The 27,439-nt window shown below is 35.2% G+C and overlaps 2 protein-coding genes across 10 annotated transcripts in view; both read right to left on the bottom strand.

Moving 5' to 3' along the window:
• Positions 1–20,971, bottom strand: part of LOC114880337 (diuretic hormone receptor-like) — a 35,723-nt gene extending 14,752 nt beyond the window's left edge. For 3 of the 7 annotated variants that reach the window (XM_029196244.2, XM_029196245.2, XM_029196246.2), the window contains exons 1-2: positions 20,301–20,970; positions 11,124–14,237 (exon numbers count right to left, since the gene is read on the bottom strand). In XM_029196244.2, coding sequence (XP_029052077.1) covers positions 11,124–11,412 — 289 coding nt within the window. In that variant the 5' untranslated portion in view covers positions 11,413–14,237; positions 20,301–20,970. Of the gene's footprint in view, positions 1–11,119; positions 14,238–20,300 lie in introns of those variants that run through there. The other 4 variants (XM_029196242.2, XM_029196247.2, XM_029196243.2 and 1 more) reach the window with 4 other exon arrangements.
• A 744-nt stretch (positions 20,972–21,715) lies between these two features.
• On the bottom strand, positions 21,716–26,690 carry LOC114880336 (protein spinster). 3 transcript variants are annotated; one of them, XM_029196241.2, is made up of 10 exons: positions 26,187–26,689; positions 25,901–26,097; positions 25,647–25,798; positions 25,372–25,575; positions 25,167–25,301; positions 24,827–25,088; positions 24,642–24,740; positions 24,255–24,468; positions 23,392–23,486; positions 22,335–22,423 (listed from the first exon to the last, which is right to left on the bottom strand). In XM_029196241.2, the coding sequence occupies exons 1-9, from the start codon at positions 26,392–26,394 to the stop codon at positions 23,434–23,436; spliced, it is 1,524 nt and encodes a 507-aa protein (XP_029052074.1). In that variant the 5' UTR covers positions 26,395–26,689; the 3' UTR covers positions 22,335–22,423; positions 23,392–23,433. The 3 variants fall into 3 exon arrangements, with proteins under 3 accessions (XP_029052072.1, XP_029052074.1, XP_029052073.1); XM_029196240.2 differs by lacking the exon at positions 22,335–22,423 and adding an exon at positions 23,799–23,851 and having other exon boundaries at positions 26,187–26,690; XM_029196239.2 differs by lacking the exon at positions 23,392–23,486 and having other exon boundaries at positions 21,716–22,423; positions 26,187–26,688.
• Between the last annotated feature and the right edge of the window lie 749 nt (positions 26,691–27,439).

Here is a 27,439-nt window from a genome sequence, read left to right as displayed (position 1 = left end):
AAACAAAACGTAAACGTAAAATACGAGTATGTTTCGTTTTACAGGATACAGTTTCAGTTTTAACAAAGTGCTTTGAACAATACTTGCATCGATGGGATAGCACGGAAACGACAAAGACAGCTTCGATGATTGAATGTCACTGGAATATTTGTATAAAATGCAAATTTATGCAGGGAACAAAGAATGGAATATTATATTGAATAATTAAAAATTCTTTTAAAAATGAATTCCTGCTTGATTGAAACGAGCTGTTATTATTCATTTAGAATAGAAGATGTTACGCGTGGAGAACATGGGTGCGAAAACAAGGGGAAAACACTGTTTCCTATCAGTTTATTGTCGCTCGTGTTTACCATTCGTTATCAGCCGAGTGTGAATGCCATAAACAAAATTACGCCTGTCCACGGGAAAAGAGAAATTGTAGCAAGATACGAGAGCTTGTATTTGTATATTTTCGGCGACGATGACGATGCACGATCTCTGTGTAGTACGAGATAATTACCGGATGCACGTGATCCGGCAAAATTTACGATCGCCGTTAATATCGTGCAATCAGATAGCATAATGTTGATACTTTGCAGAAGAAACGAAATTCAATTATCAAAATCATACAACCAACTCCAATGCTTTCTGTATATTATTGCCGAATCTATAGTTTAATTAAAAAATAAACTCCTTATATTTGAGATGCATTGCCCTTTCAGTTTCATCGTTAACAAACGTTTTCTAAACTCGAACAACTTTAAACGATCGTGTGGAGAAAAGGTCCCAGAAGTGCTTTTGAATTGAGTTAGTTCGACGAGCATGTTCCAGTTATTCTTCGCACAGCGAAACCGATGATTTATTCGGTGCCCTCGATTTCAAAGGAATTGCTAGCATCCTATAGGAAACGAATTCTCGAAGGCATCGTCCCATTCTTATACGGAAAACTACCCAAGTGTTACACTCACTTATTAATGAAACTTTGCCAACTTGTAGAGCTCATCAAGTCTATACCCCCTTTTGGAGGCTGACGACTAATTGTTTAAAAGATATTAACAATTACAGTTAGTTACTCCTTACATTCTGAAGTATGACAAACTCACACATACAACTCGCAATAAAAAAAAAAAAAAAAATAAAAATTAAAAAAAATGTTGGGAACCAAGGATTTGAACCGGGGACCTTTAGATTGCGACTCATATGTTTAAACACGGAGCGGATCCATGACTCGCAATCTGAAGGTCCTCGGTTCAAATCCTTGGTTCCTAAAATTTTTTTTTTTTTTTATGATAATTTTTATGTAACAGTTATTCAAAATGTATGTTGGCTATTGTCGAAATAAAGAATGGGTGTATATATTAAATTATGTTCCATCCTTTATCTATTCAATTTTCTGCATTATTTTCAACTTAAAAATAACTGTTTTAATATTTAACTGGACTACTGCATCACACTCACTTTAGTTTTGACACGGAGAAGACAGTTCGTAACTTCATCATTACCCTTTTCTATCTCCAAGCTTAATTCCGCAGAAAGGTCGGAGAATTACTTCCGGTCCCAGAGTAGCTCACGAGTTTCGAGCTCAATTTTCACGGTAAAAACGAGATTTTTCCCAGAAGCTTTTCTTCGAGGATACACGAACCGCGAGATTGTGTGAAAAATATTCTCATTCGGAGAGGAGAAGATACGATGAACGGTATAAATCGTGTCGAAGAGCTATGGTCGGTTTATGAAACGCCATCAAGTTCTCCTGGACAGAGTGTGGTCTTCTTCAATGGGGAAACGTGCTCTGCGGTCACATTCGAGGGATGACGTCGCGTTTCATCCCGATTCGACGTTGCAACAGGAAATTAATGTCACGGAGAAACAAGCTGTTCTCGAGTTTTGAACGTGGCGTACTTGTTAAAGTGAAAGGAGAGATTGATACAGGGGCGAGAAGGTGAAGTGTTTGTTCCGATGTCAAGGATCCCCTTTTGTTACTTGTTTAAGGGTTGAGAACCGTTAGCGACGAGGAAGAACAAAGGGGTGAGAAATTCATTTTCATATAACACTGATAATTACTATAATTAGAAGAATTGTAACTAAAAAATTGTACTGAAATTTTGCAATAATTTTTTAAAATGAAACAAATTTATTTATATTTCTATATAAATTTATATATTCGTTGGAATAAAATTCTATTCTTAGTTTTCTAAAAAAAGTTATCACTGGATTATTAAACGTACTCTTTACGGAGAAAAATACAGATAACGACACAGCATGGTTCGTTATCTGGAAAATTCTTAATTATATGACCAGAATGGTTTTTGTTAACGCGAAAAAGGAACATATTCTACTTTATAATGTTTTAACGAACCGCGATGCCCATCAAAACGAATTAAATGAAATTGAAACGCATATATCCTACGCCGTCTGATTTTATACGATCCATTCTACTTGTTGCGCCGTGCTAATTTTCCATAGTAGAGAATTCAATGGGAAGTATTAAGTTTAAATGAACAGCGAAGGTTTAACATAAAAAATGTGAAATGAACGAGCTGAACCTATGTTATTCGAACAGAAGCTTTCAATTATGTAAGATACTTTGGAAACTTTCATTCAGAATTGCAGAAGAATTAAGACTCGTCCATTTCGCGTGAAAACGCGAGCAATCTAATAGCTTATCTCCTCGAGAAGATTGTCGATTCCCGTTCATTACCAGAGCTTTTTCATTTCCCAGCCCACCGAATCTATTTCTATTATCCTAATTTTATTTCACCATTCCTTTCGTGTCGCATTTTCTCCGAGAGCTTTCGTATTTTTATCAACCTTCTCCAAGGTATTCCTCTTTCATTCCCTTTCTCTAGCCGCTCTTTGTAGCTGATTAAAATCTCAGCGTTCTTCGTTGAGAGCTCAAAGGACTTTGTGTTATATATATATATAAAAAAAAAGAAGAAGGAAGAAAAAAATAAAGAGTAGAAAGAGAAGTGAAATTTAGTGGGGTTTCGTATACGATCTCCCGTAAAGCATTCCATGAGGAGAAATTGAAAGAACGCCTGTTAAGTCGATACAGGCTTAGAGCACTCCTTCTTCGAAGTTCTTTATACACGAAACGAGGCAATTCTTTCAGTTGACCCATTATGGATGTGTTGTTGTTGCTAGGAGAATAAAGACGAATTTATACTGTCCGTTCAGAGACAAAGTAGAATAGTAGTCTGACAAAAGGACTCATCTTATTTATGGGATTAGTTTCTGTTAGAAAATGACATTTTCGAAAGAGCAATGGTGTTTAATTTCGCCACGTCTTTGTAGATCTTTCGAACATTAATATCGTAGAGCAGCGTTATTAAATATTTTTGTAATTTAAAATGGACAGCTAAATTAATGTTGGGAAAATGAAAAAGTCTAATAAAAAATAGTACAGTCATTATTCGTTATATTATAGAAATGACAATGATTAATTATCACTTAAATAGCTCCATGATTTCTGTGAAATCGTACCTCACTCGAGGCGACTAACGTGTGCCTCTTGTTCGTGAATAAATGTGTAAACACCGTGTTACGTATGCCCCTGCAGTCACGTAATTAAGGTCCACAGAATAATTATTATCGAACCGAGCCAGTGGTTAGGACCTCGTTAATTTACCTCGATACCGGAGATAAACTGCGTACGAACACCGGTCATTTTGATCGCAAACGGCAAGGGTGGATAATTTCGTGAAAATGATGTGTTGCATTTATGAATTTCATTAATGTATACCCTATTGATCTCTGTCTTTTAAGATAATTTATATTCATTATTACATAGCGGCGGACCTATGTATACGGGTGGGAAGCCGGAACATCATTACTTTTCCTGAAAAAGCCAGATTAATCACGAGTATACTGGAACACTCTAATTATACTAAAATGCGACTGTATCGAATTGCATAACGATCCAATGAAATTAAATAAATATTAGCAATCTCAGCATTTGAAAGAAATGCTCGCAATCCTATGACCCATTTAAAACAACAATGAAATCATTTTTCGAATTCCATTACGGTTTTCATAAAACACCCCAGCTCTAATAAAGCGAGAATTCGTGTTTCTTAGAATTTCTATTAATACCCTCACCCTGTTCCCATTTTTCTCCAGTATTAATTCTCACCATTGTTACTCCCATTATAAATGAACTGAAGAATAGGAGAATGATATATGATATTCTATGATAACTTGCGACTAATATTTGAAGTTCGTTTACGTCTGTAACAGGAAGATTTATTCAAGGAAAGGATCCTCCTTTATGGTCAGCGAACACCATGTGTTTCAGCGAGTGGTCACCAAGAGAATTAAGGGAAACGTGGCCTGGCTTGTGATAAAATACACGATCACACGTATGAAACTGGTCTCACGGGGTAATATTTACTCGCTCTGTCAGGGCAAAACACTTCCAAGGTTCTATAAAGCGGATGGCATAAAGTGCACTAGGCAATATACCGACATCCGAACTGACAGTGAACATGTACACATCCAGAATTTATGAGTTCCATGAAAAAAAAAAGAAAAAAATAATAAAAGATACAAATTAATCGATAACAATTTTCAGAAGATCAAATATTTTTATAATCATTTTATAAAAATTAGAAGATACGAGTTTTGGTCACGATCGATTTTCCTGTTTGCAAAATTAATCCCTCTGATATCTACTTTTTTAATAATATTTTGTAGAAGATACACAACATCGTGTAATGGAAGTGGATGATAGTCTCAAAGTGTACAGATTAAATGGAAATCTAGTGAGGTGAAACGCGAAAGACTGAAATGGGATTTAAGATTCAAAGGATATCGAAACGAAACAGTTTACTGTGAATTTTCCAGCTCGCAAACCGATTTTCATCCAGTGCTCGCTACCAGTCTCGATCATTAGCTCGACGATCTCGTTCCAGAGAAAACGCCGCGAATGGAAACGTCGTTTAGAGCCAATTTTCGAGACGATTTAACACGATCAACGTAATCGTTGATCGTTGTCATTCAAGGAATATTTGATCTGTCATGCTGGAAAATCTCAGCAAAAAGCAATTTAACGCTTTCTTTCTTCGCTTTCATTGAATTCCTAAAAGCTGAATCCATAAAGGCATTCAAGAAAAAAGTTCTGAAGAATATTGAAACCGTACTGTTCAATAATAATTGATTACAAAATTATTTTAACGAGATGGAAATTTTTTCAATTACGAAATTTCTCTGCAACTCATTTTTTAAACATCTCATCTACTGTGTACACAAAATTAATTCATTTTTAATATGCAAAGCACCGAGCAAACAGCTCTTGATGAATAAATAAACTTAACTCGAATGTATATTCATTTCGAGTTTCTTTCTTAAACCGCAGAAACCGTTTCATGTTGAGTACATTTAACACTGTTTCACCACTGTAAGAGAAAAAGTAATTTCACGTTCACAGTAGAGACTGTAACACGATTAAAACTAACGTGTACGCGCAACTATGTTTGCATGCATGTGCTACATTAACAAGTTAAATGCCATCAGGCTCACCAGGGCCTGTATCATGAATTTAATTTACATAAATAGTTGAAAGGAGATAAAAGGAATAATATTCGAAATAATATTGAAATTATTTTCCAATCATAAAGATGCACCTTTGTGATACCTAATTATTATTTCCTCTCACTGATTCATTTAATCCCTATATTCTATACTATCTTAATTAATTTAATTGAAGTTGGTATCTGAGTGGCTCTTTCTAGCTAGAGTATGCTCTAAAACCTCCCTTATCGGTCCGTGAGGGTTCTTCTCGAGTAAAGTGGTTAGTTCGTCAACCCCTGATCTGCACATAAATCCAATCACGACCCACGATCGATAAGATCGAATTTGTAAATATGTTTTGAAGTTTTAGCACACTGACTGTCAAGTAAGTTAGAAAAATTGAAAAATTGTACACTTCTAAGCCAACGAATCCTCTTTCGACAGAGGAAACGACCGAAGACTTAAGTCAGGATTAAACGAAGAAATAAGTGTGATTTCCGTCTCTGTAATCGTTATTTGTAGATATTTTCTACTTTCAATCTGTGGTTGAGTCAATTCTCGATATCAAGCTTCTCGTATTACTCGAAACTAAGGAAGACGAACAAGAGGGTTGTAAAAATTCTTCCCATCTTCTCAACGACTTCCAGTTTTATTGCGACAGCTTCCAAGTTGACAGTTTGTTGCAACTTGAAAGCCCTCTTTATTGGATCGTATTATAAGCCTCCAACCTTGAACTCTCTTAAATTTGGCGAACAATGAAACGTAAGATACAAGGGGTTTCGAAGTGCATGTTATTTCCAATATTTGTACGTTCGAGAGGGGTAGTTTTATTGAATTTTATATTGGGCAATATTTCAAAGTTGAAGGGACTTCCTCAAATTTGTTTTAACCTGAACGATGACTATGAATATAAACAAGAAGGATTTATAAAAATTTTAATAAATCAATTTGACTTTTCAAAGGTATGAATTATTCAAAAGATGTTCACAGATGTATTTTGCATCACAGCAGGGAAATGGAATCGCGATAAGAACGAGATGCGTCAGAAAAAGAGAAATTGAGTTGAAACATGTCATTGAACATGTACGAGATATGTTAGTCGGCAATCTCACAGATCGATGATCGTAATTGGATTTATGTCTGGTTGGAAACATTAAATCGAAAATCGATTCGACACCGTCAAGGATGCGTTGAAAAACTTGTCAACAAGTTCCATATAGAATGAATAAAAAAAAAAAATTGGTAATCTAATTTTCTCTAAAGAAATCCAGTCAGACCTTTCAGCAGAATATCATTCGATGAAGTTACTTATGTGTTTGACTCTGGTCATATTAGAAAGTTCAAAAACTAATTTAAATCCTTCTTTACCTCTACCTCTGTTGTTTCATAAAAAGCCATAACTGGTATAGAAAAATCTTCGACTAAACTATTTATATTTTGTACTATATTGCTTATGGAATAAATGAATAGTTCCGATGAAATTGAAGCTCGGAATTATCTGTTTATTTTTCATCTCGAGTGTGAAATATCCGGTCGAACGTTTGCAAAATAACATCTTCTCGTGTATAAATTTTGAGATTGGTACACTGGGAACCGGAACTGCAACCGCACCGAGAGAGTACGTGCGGTTAAACTTTCCGGATGCTATTCACGATAACCCACGAATCTAATTATCCTCTCGCCGTCGAATAAAGTTGTTGACTTTAATACGATCAAAATGTTCGGAGCTTTGGAAACTCAAAATCGCATCGTTTTCCACGCTTCTGTCCCTCTTATCAATTGATCAACCCTATAATATTCATGCTTCATTCAAAATACATTCTTCACGTAAATAGAGTTTTGTTAAAAATTGTACGCGATTCAAACTGAAAAATGTCTTCTAAATTTAAATCCCGCCTATGATAAACGCCATGGATTATCGATCACCTAAGTGACATTGAACGTAACTTATGGAGGTGATGAATGTATATCCTCCTTTTTGCATTTCTGATTACCGCGAACCGTCGTTGTAAATCAGAGGAAACCACAGCCATTCAACGCGATTTCACGGCATTATGAAACGCGTGGATGATGATCGAACCGTTCGTCCATTTCCTGTCGCGTCCAACAGCTCTTTCAAGCGCGAAAGGTGTGCTTCGATTATCGATCAGGGAATTAGGGACAGCTTTTTCCACAGTATGTTCAATGGGAGAAAGAATCGCTTTGTGTTCTCCTTCGCCTCGAAAATAATGGAAGTAATGGATTCATTTTGGTTCAAAGGGTATTAGTTGACTAAGGTTTAAATAAAACACACTGGAAATTAAACGATCCATCTTGATTCGCTTGCATCTCAAAGAAAAGGACTTGAAGTAAGATTGAAAAATGATAATGGAATCGAAAATCCTGATAAAATTAAGAGGATGGCTAAATAAAGCGAATAATAAAATTGCAAGATTAAAAATGAAAATTTCCTCTTCTCCGGATAATTCCAACACCTGCTTCCTTTCACTCCGCTAATGGACTTGGTTAATTGGAAATCTCGAAGTGAACATTCGCGAGTAATTCTCTCGGCTGGAATGTTCAAAACTACGAAACAATTATTGCAAACGAGCAGATCTCCACTTTCTTGAATGTTTAATAATCTTCGAGCACTCCGATAATCGTACGATTACTAGTTAATTATGAACGATCGATTAAACTTTTCAGTGGCTTGCAGAAATACGAAAGGAATTAAAGGAATAATGAAGAGCAACGCTTGATCGTTTCTATCGATATAAAAATACCTTCTGCTCTGAAAAATGAAGATATTGCTCGACGAGTAAATGTCTTTCATTCTTTGTGAAACATTATTAAAACTCAATGAGCATGAACCTAAACTCCGATTATGAGCTTTCCTTATTAAATGTTCCTGCTTCTACTGAAGAATTTCAAGATAAACTTGTGGAGAGACTTTCAACTATTTCACCGCATCAATTGAAATAAATTTATAAAATTACAAATTGTATTGAAATAATTTTAGATCTCAAAGTAGGAAGCATTTTATTAGCGGAAATATTAATCGCGTAAACTTGAACCATGCTCGATTTCCTTCTTCATGAATAATCCGTTAGCGTCGTCGTGTTAATTAGACGAACTCGATGAAACATATTTGCATTGTTTCAAGCAACAGCAGCGACAAACAACGATACAATACTACACAAAAGCCACGAGCCAGGGAAACCATTGTTATTGTCCGCGGAATCGCGAATTAATTCGCGAAAGACCGGGGTGAAATGCGTCAACAATGTGTTAATGGTTTTCAAATCTCACTTGGGAATATTCATTTCGATCATGGTCAATCCCTGCGCATTTGTATACAGAGTGTCCTCCAACAAGATAATAGGTTTCACGTTTCAAGAAAATTTATTTACATAAAGTTCTATTTCAGCTGTATAGTACAATCATATCATTAATATCGAACAATAAAAAAAATAAAAAAATAAAATAATACTGTGTTGGTATTAGAAACTTTGAAAATTGTAAATAGAAAGATTTTAAAATTATAACTTAATTTTAATACTTTAATTAAGAATTATTTTATTCTATTTGAATAAAATAACATTTTTTAAATCAACAGGTAACACGAGTTTCAGAACACCCTGTACAGTGGCGACAGCGCGAGAAATACACGCTATCGTAATTTGCTTTCAGGTGACATTACACGACGCTAATGTAATTTGATCTTAAATGGAGAACCCGACCAGCTTGCTAGGCTACTTTCATAATTAACTTCACATCGGCAACTCTTTTTAATGAAAAAGGAAATCTAGTCACTTAACAGTTTACTAGGACCACGCTAGGCTATTGTCACGAAAAATTTCAAAGAAATCTATTCGGAATACGAGGGACGTTATGAAGATTCCATAATCCCTTTGTAAATTTAATTTCTGACTCTTTCGTAACTCCGAACCTTTTTTGAATTAGTTATAAATTTTTCCTTTACACCCAATTTTCGTAAATCAAGAACCTTTCGCAAACTTAATTTCCTTTTTTCTATTTACAATCTAATATTATTCCAGCCTCCAAAAATGGGGTTTTAAATTTGCAATTTAACCGGATACTCGTGTGGCAGCAATTTACCGCTGATAAACTATGAAAGAACTCTCTACATACGCACCGTGTAAAAGATGGTATACATTGTCGACCTTAATTCGATTTCCGTCTGTGAACGCCACGAGGGACATTGGAAAAAAAAATTTAATGTTTCGTTCAAACGATCGTTTCGAGTAGTGGAAGAGGGTGGAAAAGCAATGTTGTAGTTCCAGATTGAACGTGGTTCGATATATCTCGCCTTTCACAGACCAGATATGTAGTAACAGCCGATTCAAGCGGGTAGAAATCGCGATTTGATATTCCTGTAAAAGCTCGGGCAATATGCACGCTCGTTTTATGGATTCCACCCATAGGTGAGGGTGGTGGATCATTAAAGAGGAAGCTACAGGCGAGCAACTAGATTCGTGTGTAAAATATACATACCTCGATGCATTTTCTCCTATCCTTTTTTTCTCAAATATATTTCTAATATTTTAATCCTTTAACCCTGTAGCTGTGGTATAAAAAATGTCATTCTACCTGATAGTTTGACAGTTTCATTATTACAACATACGAGAATTACACTACTTTGCTTTCAACGATTTACTGGGGGTCTAAAAATATTTTCAAAAGGGAACAGAGATTACAGAGCACCGTGTTTCGTACTTGAACGGGAAATTAATTATCGCGAAGATGGATGGATCCCTTTCGATTCAATTATTCCACGAGTTGCACGATATTTGCTGTTACTGCAGGCACATGAAATGAGTTTCCTCCTGACTTTCTGTGCTGCATCGATCAATAACAAATAATTTCACAAATACGTCCTTATTTTTATTTTATTTCTGCCTGAATCGAAAAATGAATTCCTTTTTATTATATTTCTGTTATCTAAAAATCAAACACCTTCGCGAACTGATCATCTCTTTTTCTCATTTTTATCCTGACATTTATTTACAAAAATGAAATTTATTTATCGCGAGAGTTCCGCGATACTTTTCAATTTCCCAACACGAAGGAAGAACAGGCGAATTCGCGTGATTTCGGATAATATAAAGTTTATATTATAAACCAACCGAAAAACAGCTGACGATGCTGTTTAAACTCTTCCTTCGTCGTGGAAAAACAAAAGGAGCATCGTGGTTGCTCAGTGGTTTCATTAAATTCGATACAACAGAGTTCTGCTCTGGATGTTGGTTTCAAGCTCACGTTTAACTTTCTTCCACGCGTGGGAGCTTTTAAAGTCACGCGTTGTTGAAACAAGATCCATGATACAATTTAACGTTCATTCCATATAATCATGAACTTTGTGTTAATCCTTTAAACTACGTTTAGAAACATTTTATATAATTGAGAAGATAGATTATCTATGAAATTTGCTTAAATAATTCCAATTGATCTAAGAAGCACTTTAAAATCTTACAAGTTTTCTTAAAAACTATGAATAATTCATGCAAAAGAGATGTCTTGAAAATACCAAACGAGTGATAAAAAATTCCTCGGCATAAGAAATATATGTCAGGTCAGAATACTTTCAGGGATGATCTAACATAGCTATTTCAATATCAAATAAAATTCTTACTCACGCGTGCTGTCGTACCGGATACCATTCAGCTCTTCGAGACAGGGTAGCGTGGCCACCGTTCCGGGAGGAGTTCTCGGCCAGCAGAGCAAAGAATCCCAGTTAATCTCGCATCCTGGCTGCTCATCTGGATGTTTTCCGACAGAGAGAAACTGCAATTCCTCCTGATGCTTGTGCTCCAGACACTTGGCAGCTTCGGTGTTCAACGATACGGTCAATTTGTTAATATAGTGCAAGGCGTTCAACACGTAATTACTGGTATCTGGGACGGTGTCGTTCTGTTGCCAGTCCATGTTCGACTGAGGGCGAAGCGTCTTTCCGGCTTATCGTTGGCTCGAGTTCGTCGCTCGACCGGTCTCTGTTTGTTTTCGTATGACGCCTGAAGCGAAATCAAAATCTTCCAATACAGACCCTTCTTGTATTTTTATATTTCCTCTTTGAAATATTTCTGAATTATTTAACGCACTATTCTTTTTTTACTATTATCCTTTGAATCTTTTATCAATGAAAATTTTTCTCTTGCGGGTAAAAAATAATTTATCAACGTTGAGAAATGAAAGCAGGAAATTTCCGTGGAAGACAATCGTCGATTAGCAAGAAGAGAGACATTCTTTTCAGGCAGAATGGCACCAACGACGCTATTTTTCACCGATACCTGACACGCAATTATTTTCTACTCTTACCAAGAGCAAAGGTGTATCCTTGTACGACCGTTGGATCCCCAAAACTAATGTTGCTGATCCTCTAAGATCCTTTCTCGCTAAAGAAGGTCTGGTTAATCCTCCAAGAGTCCTTTCTCTCCTTTCACTTGTACGTTACCCTCTACCCTAAAGGCAACGATATTAACGAGAGAACCCCAGCGAATGCTTAATCCTTGGACGCGAGATTTACTTGCCCTATATTATCAATCGATACGAGTCCTTGAAAACTGGTCCCTGATGAATCCTTCAAATTTTCGGATCGTTCTGTGTCGCCTGTTGAATGACCGTTTACTGGTTCATTGAATTCCACTCGAAGGATTCCGTTCACCAACGATATTGCGACTCGAGGCTGCCCTTTGATGTCTTCTGATCCGATAGGAAGATTTCATCGGAAGTACCTTCCAGGAAATTTCTTCGACCCTCTGTTCGTCAAGTTCGTTAGACTCGGGTCAAAGTGGTCGTGCAATTTCCAGTAACATAGATAAAAGAGACGATTGAAAATCATAAAAGTTCCATCGTACGAGACGATTCTGTTCTTGTTAATGTAACACTGTATGTTGAAATCGTTCTTCGTGAGATCCGTTGATTCAAACGCAAACACTTGGAACAGTCAGAAGTTTCTCCTCCATTGTCTGAGAACTGGCATCGCGTCGAACAAAGGAAACTGACGGCTACAATCTCTTCATCGAATGACGATTCGATGCCTGTCAGGAAGTTTGAGCAGCCGAATCCGGCTTCGATTTCAAGTTCTCTTTATCAGACGGTACGTCGACACCGGGGTTATCGTTTCCTATTTTCTACGGTACGCGCGGCAACCGAGTCCTTTATAATCGATCGTTGATAGCTTCGTAAACGAGTTCGAAAACTTTAAACCTATCTCGCTTTGAGATTCATCCGCATCGCGTTAACTGTGATCGAACTTGGTCCGACGCTCTCGTCGTGCTGAAATTTCTAATTTGCAACGTTTTCGAGAACTTCCAATTCTGCGATTATCCGCGTCAACGAACTTGACTTGAATTCTTCGAGGTTCAATATAATTCTTTGGCACCTTCGTACGCACCCTTCGGGTTCAACTTTGAGAGCATCCTCTTTAAATGATAGCTTCGAGCCGTTTATTCAGCCTCGAGCGAGACGCGGACTGCTAATTGCATTTCCGCCTCGGGATGACGAGCTGAAGAGGCCGAATGGAACGGAAATCAAGCGGAGAGTAGCTTGTCTACCGGCGAGCAGTGACACGCGACTGGCAGCGGCACGTGCTCCAAACTGTAAGGGTACCTTCCCCGAGAGAATCGGCGCGAAAACCTCGAGGAAGCTGCGTGGAGAACAGGGGACTCCTCGCGATAACCTCGACCAGATGTCCTGACGACACCCTCCCGGTGTCTGTCAACGGCCGTAGGAGACGGTACACAGCACCGATATGGATTTTAGCGTGTACCTGGAGCCGACGAGGGCAACTGCCTGGCCTACGATGCGTGCACAACGAATACAGGAGCATGCGCCACCATCGTCCTCTCGTCTCCTCTGTCTCGGTGCCTTCTCCTCTCACCTGTACATTCAACTCCTTCTTCTCTACTTCATCTTCTTCATCTACTGTCACCTTGTTATCCTTCGTGGTTCTGGCTAAATCTAATGGTGGTCTTCCTCTGTTGATCCTTCTTCTTTCTTTTTTCAGATCTTTTCGATCCAGCCTGAGTTTTGATAATTTTTTATCTTGCCTTTCTTCAGGTTTATGAGGCTTATTTAATCATTTTCAGGTTCTTATTATTCTGTGACCTTCATTAGCTGATTCCTTTTCTTCCTTTCTAACCCTGTTTACGAGTGCTTTATTCATGTTCTTTTATTCCTTTTTATACTTTATTTCCTGCTCTTCCGGGCTTTATTACAAGTCGTTCATTTTCAGTTTGTTTCTTCTTTGTTCTTACTTTCTTCCCATTCGCTGGATGTTCTTCCCTTTTTCCGAGATTTTCTACTCGTTTCTCAGTTTATTCTTACGAGTTCCACGATGTTTTTATGATTTATTTGTTGTTCTTCTCTACTGGGTTCAGTTTTCTTCTTATTTTCTTTGCCTTTGCTATTCTTTTTTTATTTTAATTTTAATTTCTCTATTTTCATACAATTCTATTTGCTTCAACTTTGCACAGCACAGCTATTCATCGTATATTAAAATATTCCAATTCAAGAAAAAAGGGTCGTACATTTCTCATTTGATCGGCACCTCCGATATTCTTTCTGCGGGTAATATTTTTCAAATTGCCTGTAAGCTGTTCCGTAGAGTTTATATTCAAGCTCGTCTCTGTTCTTCGTTGCGTCGAAAACAGACTTATTGAACGACCCTGTCCTTCTATTCAAGATCGATTTCCTCTCTGACAGTACTTCTTCTTCGCGACACCTCCGCTTCATTCGATTTCTCAAGGTATCTGCAATCAAAGTGATCGATTCGTACGTGAGACCGTTAGATCAACCGACCTTTGCCCTTTCAATCGCACAGATTTTCTTTTCCACCAGCGGAAAAATCAAACTTTTTGCCGCGTCTCGTACGTGCGCCTGATGTGGCCTTTATCAAATGTTAAAGTCTGAATTTGCGAGAATTTTCGAAATGATTTTGCGTTTGAAAATGGGTGTAATAATTCTGGGAAATAACATCCGCGATATGAACGAGATTTTTAGGTGAACGTTGAAACGATGCCTGAATTATTCTATCACTTTTTCCGTTCGCCATTCGTTTACGTCGATCCGGGAAAAATGAACAACGGCAAAGGAGTTAAAGCAGAATATTTCGGTGGCGATATTGTCGTTTGGAAAATCATTTCGTTCGGTATCGAATAATCGAGAAATTCCCTTTAGTCGGAAGGCTTTTCAAAATTCTGAACGATCAATCGTATCCCTGGGATAATTTTCACCGCGTTCCAGAGAGAAGCTCCATTTTATCGACTTTCTGTTTTGATTTATGCTATCCATTTTATTAATCCCTTTCGTTCCATTTCCTTCCTTTTCCAACATTTTCTCCAGAACAGACTTTTTCTTTATTTTATTTTTTATACAGACAATTCCATGCTTTAAAAATGCACTATTGCAAGATAAAAGAAATAGAGGAATTTGGGGGAAAAAGAGGAAGTTTATTTCCCTATCTGCATCATCTGATATGATACATCTTAATAAACCGCAATATAATTTCTTGAAATCGTATCTTTCATCTAAGATTATATTATACAAAAGATAAAGGAAGGGTGGCATTAATAGTCTACTCAGAAGGGTTGTATGCTAAACGTTAAAGTTCAAGATAATACGGATGAAGATCTACGATAACCCTGAAGAAGTCACGTTTCGGTTGGTATCTCGAAGTAATGCTTTGCATTTTCAGGATTGCTCGTCCATAAAATGAAGAATCAGGAAATAGATCCCTTGGAACGTGTGTATAAAAGGATTGCACTCATTGTATTGAACATCTGATCGTTAGTACAATTCTAAAAAATGTTTCTAAATAATAATAAATGAAAATTACTGTAAATTTTGTAATTATTTTACAACCTAAGCCTTCGTTTTCAGAATAAAAAGTGAATATTCAACCTGCAGGGTATCTCGTTTAAACTTTATTAATGAACGAAGTTATCGATCATATTTCTCTTACTAATTTACTTCGTTAAAATAAATCATATACTGCATTTTACCATGGAAGCATAAATGATTTAATTAGTCGTTGGAAATTTTATTTCACTGCAAGCTCCCTATCCGAATCAACGATCTCCTATTGCCATTGATTCAATGGTTATCGCGAATTTTTGCGATTATATCAGTTATACTGCTTTTTAAAACTGATTTAATTCCTTGTAATCCTCTCCGTTTTCATCGATCCTGCATATTTGCATTAACAATGAATATTGCACGAGAATCAAACATATCTGGAATCCATTAAACGGGGAGATGATCGTATTTGCTCGGTTCGTAATAATCAACTGGAAAGGTAGAAATATTTGAACAAAAGTAACAATAAAATCATGTATTTTGCGGGAAACATATTCCTGATACGAGTTATTGAAAAACTGATGGTAAAATGACAAATTTGATTTCTCTATAGCAATAACCAATTGATTGAATTTTCTGCTGTGCAATTTTTGGAAAGATATTGTTTAGACTTTTCGTGACATTTTTTTTATCGAAATTATTTAAATAATTTTTAAGCTTACATGCTTGTATTTAAATATTGAAGATAAGCGTTATTAAAAGTAATTGAAGTGAACGCAGCACGATTTAAATGATAATTTGCGGTTTACATTTTCAGCAGGAAATTTCGCGAACACGTTTATTTACAATTTAAATATTTTTGATATCCCCATAAATATTTAAACGTTCGAACAACGTAAGCGATATGGAAGTATTCAAATAACCATTCTTATTGTTTAACGTTAAATGTATTCGAAAATTTTTAAATAAGTCCAATTTCAAGAGTAATTTTCATCCCTTCAGAGTGCACGATTGCTGATAAAAGTAGTTGGGTATTAAATATTCCTATCAAGTATTATGTCGTACTAAAAGAACATGTATCGTTCGCGTAACGTGGCTCGTAAGAATAAGAGGATTTAAAAGTATCGTAAACTTTGCGAAAGAAATAGAACATCGATCCTAACACCTTGCGGATTTGCATAAAACTGAGAATACAGAGCCACTAACTTTAAGTATTTAATCTGCTCGATGTTTTCAAGAGGATTACGATGAGTTATCCGCATTTGTTTCTAAGTTACGATCAAATAGTTTGTCATTTTGTCTGCTGTTCAATAAATCTGAGAAAATTTCAGCAGCAAGTTTCAAATCATTTTTCTCGAGCGTCAAACACTACTGCTGAATTTTCTAATTCTTTTTCTAACGAAAAATGTTAGCAAAGAACACAGAATGAATATTTCAATTTAGTTTCGTGAAATCTCTCTCTTTGTCTCATCAAGTAGGAGGTTGTTTAAACAGAAAATCGACTGAAAATGAGCAAACTATCTAAGGTGATTATATTCAAAGAGGATCTTGCAACAAGCTGCTTGTTTATCTTTCGTTCACAAGGAAATTGTTACTGGGAAGGTGAATGTTTAACCATATTTCAATTTGAAATTAAAGCAAAATAATTACTGAACAACCCATCTATCGAAAAGCTAATTAAAGAATTTTTGTATCTCACTAATTGTCGACTGAAATAATATTTTATTTAGATAACTTAATATTTTTTCGAAAAAACAGGAGAATTTGAACTTTGACACTATTCATCGATACAAGGAAACTAATGGAACGAACGGTACAAAGGTTACAGAAAGAGAGAAATGTTTGCCAAGTAAACGTAGAATTTCATTGGATCATTTGAAAAGCATGCCACTAAAGGGTATCCATTTCCCTTAATTATCGAGTTACAGCGACTAATTAATTTCCTGTTCGAATAGTCGACACGCCTACATCTTCAAGGGGGAAAATGACCCGAGGCTCGAATGTAATTAAATTCGTTAATACGCTTTGCCTTCTCTCAACTTTCTTTCATTTTTCCTTCTTGCATTGTTATAGTTGTCAAGAAACGAGCTTAATAGGGCCGTGTTTCAAAAAAAAAGGACCCGATGCAACCTTCTTTGAAAGCAGAGAACACGAGATCGTTATTCCACAAGAAAATTGTATTTACTGAGACGCGAACCGTGAAATAGTTTCACCACGTTCGGTGGTTCTTTCTGATTAAGTACATCTTTTAAAAACAGACGATTCTAGGAAACTAAATAAATTTCAATACCAAGAATAAATTAAATACCCGAATTCAGCAACCTTGCGTTCGATAAAAAATAAATCGGTAAACATTAAACAAATTCTACCGGGTGTTTTCGGATTATACTACTTCGGTAAATAAACGAAACATCAGCACACACCCCGTGATTCTATTTTCGTTCGAAAGCAGAACATTTCATAAATACTTGTAGCAGTTCCATCCTTCCATCAAGGATGATCTTATTCGTTTCCTTCAAACACAAATTTCAAATCTTTACCAGTTGAAAAATCTGCTAATTATCAATATTAATTCAGCCAGATAATTGGCCTTCTAACAAACAAATTTTTAAAAGGCAAATCAGTGATTAATATAATTAAATTATTTTCTGTAAAGCGTGATCCCGTTACTTTGCACCAAAAAAACATGAATTAAAACAAGCTGATTGGCATTTTTTTAACAATTAACAATATATTTAAGAAAAGAAAAAGACCTCGAACCGGCTCTGTTGCCAGGTCTATGATGAAGAAGGAATACACCCGGAGTATTTCATACTCAGCGAAAGGATCATCTTCCTTAACGAGACCGAACTCGAGATTCCTATCGCGATGGTTATATCCCTATTGTTTCAGCCCTACCGTTTCTCAGCCAGGAGAAACGGGTATCAGGAAATCGTAAATGTGTGGGAGATCGGTATGGAATTTACGACCAAGGGCTTTGCTTTTATTATAACTCCGCTACAGATAGCAGCGAACGTAACAACGAGACAAACCGCAAGTTTCTAGAAACTATTGAGTACAATTTAAGGGATGAAACTTCCTTGTGTCTGGTCCCGAATGGTACGAATAAATCGATACTGCGAAGAGCAGTAACTATGATAAGCTGTTATCCTATGCAAATTAAGAAATTAAGTAGCTGGACTAAATTTTGTCCGACTTAGCCATAATTTAATCCTGTCAGTTCTTGAAACTTAAAAATACCTGAAATCTAACGCTAGTTACCAGTGTACTTGATCTTGTTACCAAGTTTCACTCGCTTCAGCACGATATACTCTGTGCTGTAAACGATTCAGGGACCGGGATCGAGTTAAAAAATGTTGTATCAAAGAACTAGCCCGCGATGCTGACACGATCAATCGGGTTACAAAACTCTTTTTCCCAAAAGGAATTCACACACTTGTACCAAAGTATCCATACTTTTACTAAAAAAAAAAGAGCTACCCTCCATCCAGATCCACCTTAGTTACGTAAATGATTTCGTTACAGTGACCTCTTCTTTCTAACGTCATCTAGTTGAGTTAAAAGCCGATAAAAAAGGGGATGAAAATAGCCCCGTAGAGCGTAAGTTCCGGTAAACTTAATGTAAAATGTCAGTCAAGTATCGAATAGCTCGTTGAGACCAACGATTCGAGCAATGATCCATTAATCAAGCCCGTATCTTCCCATCCCCGGAAACCATCGATCTCCAGAACGTTTCTCCGCAACGGAAGTGGAGGTTCAGTAGTATAGCCGTCGTTATGACGCGACGCGTACTACCGGGAAAAGTAAAAGAAGGAAGACGAGGAGAGATCCACTGGCGATTCCGCGATGTATCGTTACAGTTTCGCTAGATAAACGAGCGAGCGAGTAAAGAGGAGGAGAGCTGATATTACGCGCGAAAAGGCCCTCGAGCTTCGTCGACCTAGAAATCGTGTACCATCTACGTCAATGCCGCGCAACGAAGAATAAGGTTTAAACGAGATAGTAGGTAGCCACTTTAAGGCTGGTGATAAAAAAGAAATACAGATCCGATGGTCTTTCCTCGTCGAGAGCCGTATCGAGTGTTATTTTAAAATTAAGAACGACTACCGTCAACCAACTACCAACATGAAAAGCAAAATTTCTTTTTAAGAAAAGAATTATGGAAACTGGAACTTTTTTAACGAGTTCTAGATCGATGACGCACCACATGCGCCCTACCCTTTACCTATATGTATCATCCACGCGTATCTTATACTATTAAATAAGGAAGAAATAAATTTTGAATACCATCATTAAATATAATGCGATAAAAGAGAAAATTGGGAAATTAAATTGATAAATTGTCCTTGCTTTTCATCAAGCAATTGACGAATCAAGGAGAAACCGATTACCGTGCCGATTTAAGATGGAACATTGTTCGAACAATAATATTCTCCCTCTTATTTGCTCGACTGATAAGAAACGAGGCATTATTTTCTGCATGAATTCATCGTTACTAAAGATGATCACCTCTGAGATTGAATTAACAATCGTCTATCGTTTGCGACACGGCAATTCGCAGAGCAGTTTTTGCTCGAAGACTTTCGATTTATGGGGAACAAGTCTCGATTGCTGTTCCAAGAGTAATGAGCCGGAATCTTAAAAGACGTTCCGCACGAACGTGCAAATGAATGTGAATTTAAATGAAGCAAGGTTGAACGATGTTCCATCGTACTTCGAGTACAAATCGCGTAGAATTTAATTTGCTTTTATCTTTTTGCATACTTCTACTACGAAAAATATATTAAGAATTATATTAAGAATTATTGTTATTATCGAAAAATTCATTATCAAAAGTATAAAGAAATGCAGAGGAAATTGTTGAAAGCGTTTACTTGACTTTTAAAAAAATTCCGCCATTATTAAATGTAGAATATTGGCGCCATATTTTTTTACTAATACTACTTACACATACTGCGTGACTCATACACTAAATGAAACAAATAGCAAAAGGTAATAAATTAAAATTATTGTCTCACCTGAGAAATACGATGAAAATAGAATTGTAATCTTTTCTGATAACCAGATCTCCAAGATTTTTCAACTTCATTCCAAATAAGTTTTAACACTACTTATGACATTTGCGTAAATGTTACACGAACAATTTCACAGTTGCTTCCAATGAAACGATAAAATCGCGTCGACCCTTTCAGTGCCGGTAAGCAATTTCCACTGAAACTACTAGCTGCAGGCAAAATTTGAAAATTGCCGATCTTGATTGACGGACCATTCCCGCTAGTTATAAAACGTAATCTGCCAATCAGTTTCTCTCGCGTCCCTCCCGTACACTAATACGAGTTATCCACAAGTAATACTTAGGCTGTGTTGCATTTCCTGAATGCATTCGTGGCCTCCACGCTTTATTTAGAAGTTTTACTACCGACAGCCCGCACTTCACGAATTTCCAAACACCTTACGTTCGCCAGGAAGCATTAAAAACTTCACCACTTCCGAACGGTGCACGCACCGTGAAAATGCTGATGTTACTATGATTACGCGTTTTCAAATTTTCTGATCGCCGATGGTGGCGCCCTAATAAGCACTGTTTAACAAATTACTATCGGGTCGTCGAACTATGCAACAGGTTTTCGAATACCGCGCAACTGCGCAATACGCGATCCTTTCCCGCCAATTCCTTTTCGTAACGGTCGTAAGTGCGGTGTGCGTTCATTCGAAAATTCTGAAGAACTTTATGGGTTTCGCTTGTAAAGTGTGGAGGTATGTAGATATTACGTTGATAACGATACTTCAGGTGTTATTTACGAATATTTTGCATTGTCTAGAAGGGGATCTCGATGAACTGCTTATCTTCTTCAAATATTAACACGGTCAACAATGTTCACCGAGGAACGCCATGCTTTGTCTTCCGAGATACAACCAGTTTGAAGAAATACAAGGTAAGTGCCTTCAAAATAATTTGATTATTTTATTAAAAATTTTAATAACGAAATGGTAGATATGAAGTAGTAAATAATCGACGACTGAAATGCAAATTGACTATTCAAATTTTATGGATAGAATTTCCATAATTTGTATACGATTCAAAACGTGTTCGGTTTAATGTAAACCATTTTTAATAATTATTTGAGATTTTGAGCTAAAAAAGCATTGAAAAGTATCTATATAATAATATTTTTTGAGCTAAAAAAGCATTGAAAAGTATCTATATAATAATATTTTTATTGTATTAATAAAATAATTGGTAATAGCACATAAAGTTAAAAAAATTACATCAGTTCAATGTTTAAATAAATATACAAGTAGTTTATAGATATTTGCTTGAGATTCTGCACGCAAACTAAAATCAATGGTACCTCACATTCCATAATTAAATACTTCATTTTTTTTATTAAAGTTAGGTTACTTTGAATTTTTATTTTGTAAATAAAATTCATTTAAATAGAAAACTAATTTTATTATGAATTTTTTCGAACAAATATTTGCATGTTTTTCACCATTTACCCTATGTACTCTTTCAATAAACAAAAATGTTATATTGTTCCATCTAATACATAAGGCACATAAATTACTAAACTGCAACTATTATTAGATGAAGTTATGAATTTTATAAATACCAAAGTATTCAACAAAGTTTTAATGATGCTACAAGATGCGTCTGAAAAATATTTTACATACCACATGAGAATAATGTATTTTTGTTAAAAGAAACCTACTATAAAAATATAATATGTAAAAGTGCTATAATACTCGCACCTATTGGCTAACTTTATCTTAGATAAATGGATATACCATCAAGCCTAATACTTCTGTACATTATTAACAGAATACCTCCTTGAGGATGTTACTAATTCACAATGTCCTTTGAAGTTTTCTTCACTATAAATGTTCTGTATCCAGAACACTTCAATTTTTCTGACAATATTACTGATGCAATAATTTCTTATTGTGAATCCAATACACTCTTTTCCTGATCAGTTAATATTTGTTGCCATTATAGCTGCACTGCACTGTTATACACATTTCACTTATAATTAATCATCAGAAAATCTCTAATATTCTCATCATGGTTTGTGCATATCATCTTGTAATTCATTTTCAACTTCATCATTACATATGTACATTGAATCTGAAATGTTTCCACCTAAAACAAAATATGCTTATGAATATGTATTCATAAATTATCTTAAACCCATTGTTTGAAACAATGCAGTTTGTTTTTGTTGTCTTAATTGAATTTAAGAGATTAAAATTATTTTATTAAAGTTTGCTTTCAACTATAATATACTCTGTTGTAGAAAAATTAATAATCACAAATCGATACAATATTTACTACACAATTTTCACATACAGTGCTTATAAAATAGAATATACCATTTATTAAACAGAACATTGATAAGTAAGAAGTGTAACAACTGTGTGAAGTGTTAGTATTTCTTACTAGTAACAAATAATGGCTATAGCTTCTTACATGCAACCATTTATCATGCAAAACACATTTGTCTTATTTTAACACTCAGCCAACCGAATGGGGAGATCTTCTCATTTGGTTGACTAAGTGTTAATAACATATTAGAGAATTATTTTAGTAGGCAAGCTTCATCATTTTCTTTTACATAAAGTATACAATTTAGAAAAGTATACAATTTCTTTTAAAGTTAGAAAAATTGTAACATTAGAGTCGTATATACTCCATACCCAAAAATGTACAAATATTACAATATGAAATATTAATATCATCATTGAAACCTCTTGAGCACTATTCAAACTAAATAGAAAAACCAATAACCAAATCAAGTTAAGATTGGATAAGTAGGAATAAAGGTTTTCTTCAAATAAAATAGAACAAAATATGTAAATGGAAAGTGTACAAGAACTAATATAGAAATCAGTATGAATGAAAAGAATAGAAACTCGATAATCAATTTAATTATATAATATCTTCAAGTACTTTAAGTATACAGTTTGTAATTTAAAATCAATTTTGGGGTATCTATAATGTACTTAACTAGAAAGAAAAACCTTTTCAAGAATATTAGTTCATTTTCAAATACATTAAACTGATTATCGTTCTAAATAAAAAATATGAAATCATGAAAATAAATTATGTACCGGGTTTACAGCTTACTATCAGGGAAGGCCCAGTGATGTGATTTATAAACGTGTTGATTCAGCTTGCCCATTATTCTTAGAATCTAGATATTTTTCTGCAAGAAAGATGTTTGCATATTATACAAACTTATTTTTGTATACATTCCACATTAGCCATTTATGTTAAATTGGGTTAAAAACTGTAGAATTCTATTTTTTAATTGTGGGTTTATCAGTTGTGTGTGTGATTTAAATTTTATTTTTTTACTTAAACCCTTTTTGCACTATTCAAATGAATTCGAAATAGTTATTTTTATAAACAGTTTAAGATATATCTTTACAAATAAAACATAATTTCTTTGATTACTTTCAAAAGAACCTTTGATGCTTAACTTGTTAACAAAGATTAAATTGTAACATTTTCTTACTTTTGGTCTTAACATCTCCCCATTTAACTTCAAACTTGCGAACAGTTGATACACTGTGCAAAAATAATCACATTTTAATTAAGCCAAAAATTTAAGAAAAATTTCAATAACAGCCTTGATAAAAAGAAATGATATAAACGAAACTTAGGACCTAAGCAATGTTACTTTATTTGATTTATCAAACATTTACACATCTTGCAGATAATATGTACGTAATAAAAGCATTAGTGCATTATCTTATTTTTTTTAAATATTCACATTATTGTTGCAAATAGTGCTTCCAATACAAGACAATTAGAAAAAAAACATAAGTAAAACGTGTCCCAACTCATGTATAAATATTTATTGTCAAACACTAAGCCGTATTAGTAGCGCTTCTCATACGAACATGCAAATAAGATGCCAAGACAAATTTTTATTTTTTTCCTCAAAGTATTTTCATTTTCTTTCACCCACCTGAGATGGTTAGTTCTGCTAGTGCTTTGTCCTTTTGTATATACAATGCTGTAAGGAAGAAAAATAGGCTTCCAATGACTTCTACGAACATGGTCAGAAATAAAGCGTATTGTAAACTTCGAAACTCGATAAGCGTGTTTTCAAGATCGTGTGGTGCCGGTTTTTTGGATATACTCGAGTCTGGAAGAAGAACTTTTTTCAGTCCTTCTGACAACTGAAAATAATTGATTGATTTGTATTAAAATAATCATAAACCATTAACGAAGAAAGAAATGAAATTGAAACGAAATAGAAGAAGAATAGAAACAGAAGATATAAAAAAAGAAACAGAATGCTGAAAGTGAATAGCACATAATACAATGTTTTTTAATTATTAAAGATATTTACCAAACCAATAAGATAAGGACTTCCTGCATCTCCAAAAGCATGAGCTATAAGTATCTGAAAAGCTTCTGCTGTAGATCTTCTTGTTGGAATCACTACATACTATAACAATCCAGTAGAAACAAACTTTGAGAACATGTTTCATCTTAATTTCTAATTAAGAAAACAGAGATCGTTGAGTTACATACCAATAATATGTCTGCAACAATAGACCAATTTAAATTTAATGATAACTGTCCAAGGAATACTAATATATAACATACAGCAGAATTTGTATTGGCAGTTAAAGTTCCAAAGAATAGTAATGGTACACTAATAAGAAGTCCAGCAGCACATATTAGAGGATCAGCTTGATGCCAATTTACTCTTAGTCTTTGAGCTAGGTATGAACCTAATGGTACTCCTATTAAACCAGCGGCCATTCCTATTAATCCGAATTTGTACGCAACACTGAAATATGTAAAACATGATTAAAAACTACTGTGAACACAAGAGTCAGATAGATGAAAATCTATCATGGAAACATACTCATCTGGATCAACATTATGTGCATTAGGATGTAATGTAAATCCCAGCTGTAAAAATGTTGGAGCCCACCAAGCCAATGCTCCAGCAACAAAAGCTACACATGTGAAGCCAGCAGTAGAAAACATAAAACTAGGACTAGAAAGTACAAAAGTAATGTGAAATATAAGAAGATATATCACATTTACAAGTTACATTGAGTAATTACTTTTTTAATAATGCTTTGATGTCATTTGACCATGAAGTGCTTGTCAAATGGGCTCCTCCTTCTCTTTCTCCTCTGATTGGATCTCTTACTACTGTAAGAAGTAAAATAATTGCGATGATACCTAAAGCTGGAGTGACGCGTAAACCCCATTGCCATGCACCGGTAGCTCTCGCTGTTTCACCACCGACTATATATCCTAACCCGCTAAATATAAAATATTTAGTAATTAAATTGAAGTGTAATTTAAAAATTATATTAGTACATTTTTAACTTACCTTCCAACTGGTATTGCAAAATAAAACAGTGCAAGCATTTTAGAACGTACATCTTTAACAAATAAATCACTTATTATTGTTGGAGCAATTGTGGAATAACTGGCTTCACCTATTCCAACAAAGGCTCTGAATAGGAGAAACCATCCGAATGACTGAAATAATTTTATCATACACATTACAAAGAATCTCTGAAGACAAGAAAAGTTCTTGGATCCTTAGTTGCAAACTAGGACAAAGCTTCCTGCTTAAATTACCTTCATGTAAGAACCAATGAATGTTGTTAAACACCATATAAACACACCACTGCTCATTATAACTTTTCTGTTGTAACGATCACCCAAGTATCCAAACAGTGGTGCAAATATCATGTAGCTTAAGATGAATGCAGTCTGTAGTAATCCAGACATATCATTGCCAATATAGAAATCATTTTTAATATTTGTCAGTACTCCTGCAACAAGTTGCGATTGCATCCCATGAATAATTGCAGAGAAATAATGAACCTTATTCTCATGGTATACAAAAGAGGATAGTACAAACCGGCGATCGTAAAACGATCCATGTAATTTATAAGGTTGATAAAACACAATACAAAGATTGTTATCCAATCATTCCTGCTGACCATCCTAACGTCCGATAGTATTGTACCTTGTATTCGTTTTTCTCTAGAAGTGTTTTGTGCACTCTCTGCATTCACCGCATGATAATCGTACGGCGATGCATTAGCAATGATATCTTCCTCGACCATGACTCGGAAAAATGTTTATCCGTGCCAATTGTTACTCGCATTGACACGTATTTGTTCTTATAAAAATATTCTAACCTCTTTCCAACCGTGGCATAACCTTAAAAAGACTTAGCCTATACGATGCAACTTATTCCCGTGTACTGTACTAACATCACTGCTATGCACCGGTGCATATTTGCGACTTAATTGTGAAATCCCACTATTGCAATTTTACGAAGTCAACGTTTTAATCATATTTATGTTAATGATATACCGTTCGTGTGACAACGTCACAATATCACGCGTTTTATGGATGACGACACGTATATGCAAGCAGTGTGATGCAAGTTCGACAACCATTAAAAGTTAATACTTCAATGTTTATTGGAAATGTTTTATATCTTATCAATAACACTGCAGAAGTTCAAGTGCAGTTTCTTTTTATGTATGATATCTCTGTATGCTAATACGAGCATTTGGAAGTGGGAAAATCTAGGGGGAACTAGGGAGAGACCGGGAAGAACCTAGGGATACCCAGATTAGGAACCTCCTATCTCCCCACATAAAGGACGCGAATAAACAAGGGGGTGGTGAACAGTTGCTTTTAACTGGACAGTAGCGATATTAAAATGTATTGTTGTTGAATATTTTGGGTTCTTTGACTTCATTTTTTATATCACTTTTGATAATACGTACCTACCTCAAACAATTATATTGAATACAATAAAAAAAATTTTCATCCGGAGAAAAAGTGCAACCTTTATTTTTGTAAAGATACCTTTTTTACTTTTTTTTATAATGCTGTTATAATCACGAAACACGTTCAGCTGTGCAAATTTTTTTCGAACGTATTTCGTCTGAAGGAACGTGTTTTTCTTTAAAAGTCATCCATTGATTACACTGGTCTTAATTACGTTCGTGAAACAAGTTATCTTAATCCTCCTCATTAATTATCGTTTCAATAACATTGAGACAATTTACTGAACTTTAATTATCATGAATGAATATTATCCAGCGAGTAAAAGGTGTAAATGGTGAAAAACAGTAACGCAGAAGAATTCATAAT

This window comes from Osmia bicornis, chromosome 12, assembly GCF_907164935.1.
Source record: "Osmia bicornis bicornis chromosome 12, iOsmBic2.1, whole genome shotgun sequence".
In the NCBI taxonomy this organism is placed as follows: domain Eukaryota; kingdom Metazoa; phylum Arthropoda; class Insecta; order Hymenoptera; family Megachilidae; genus Osmia; species Osmia bicornis.
The sequence above is the reverse complement of the archived record's forward strand: the minus strand, read 5'-3'. Positions and strand labels throughout refer to the sequence as shown.

Bases quoted from the DNA above. Each gene is read 5' to 3' on its own strand.
- LOC114880336 (XM_029196239.2), bottom strand. From the start codon at position 26,394: ATGGTCGAGGAAGATATCATTGCTAATGCATCGCCGTACGATTATCAT. The intron at 25,576-25,646 runs GTAAGTTAAAAA...TTTTATATTTAG, and splicing joins TTTGCAATACCAGTTGGAAG to CGGGTTAGGATATATAGTCG. The intron at 25,089-25,166 runs GTATGTTTCCAT...TACATATTTCAG, and splicing joins CATAATGTTGATCCAGATGA to TGTTGCGTACAAATTCGGAT.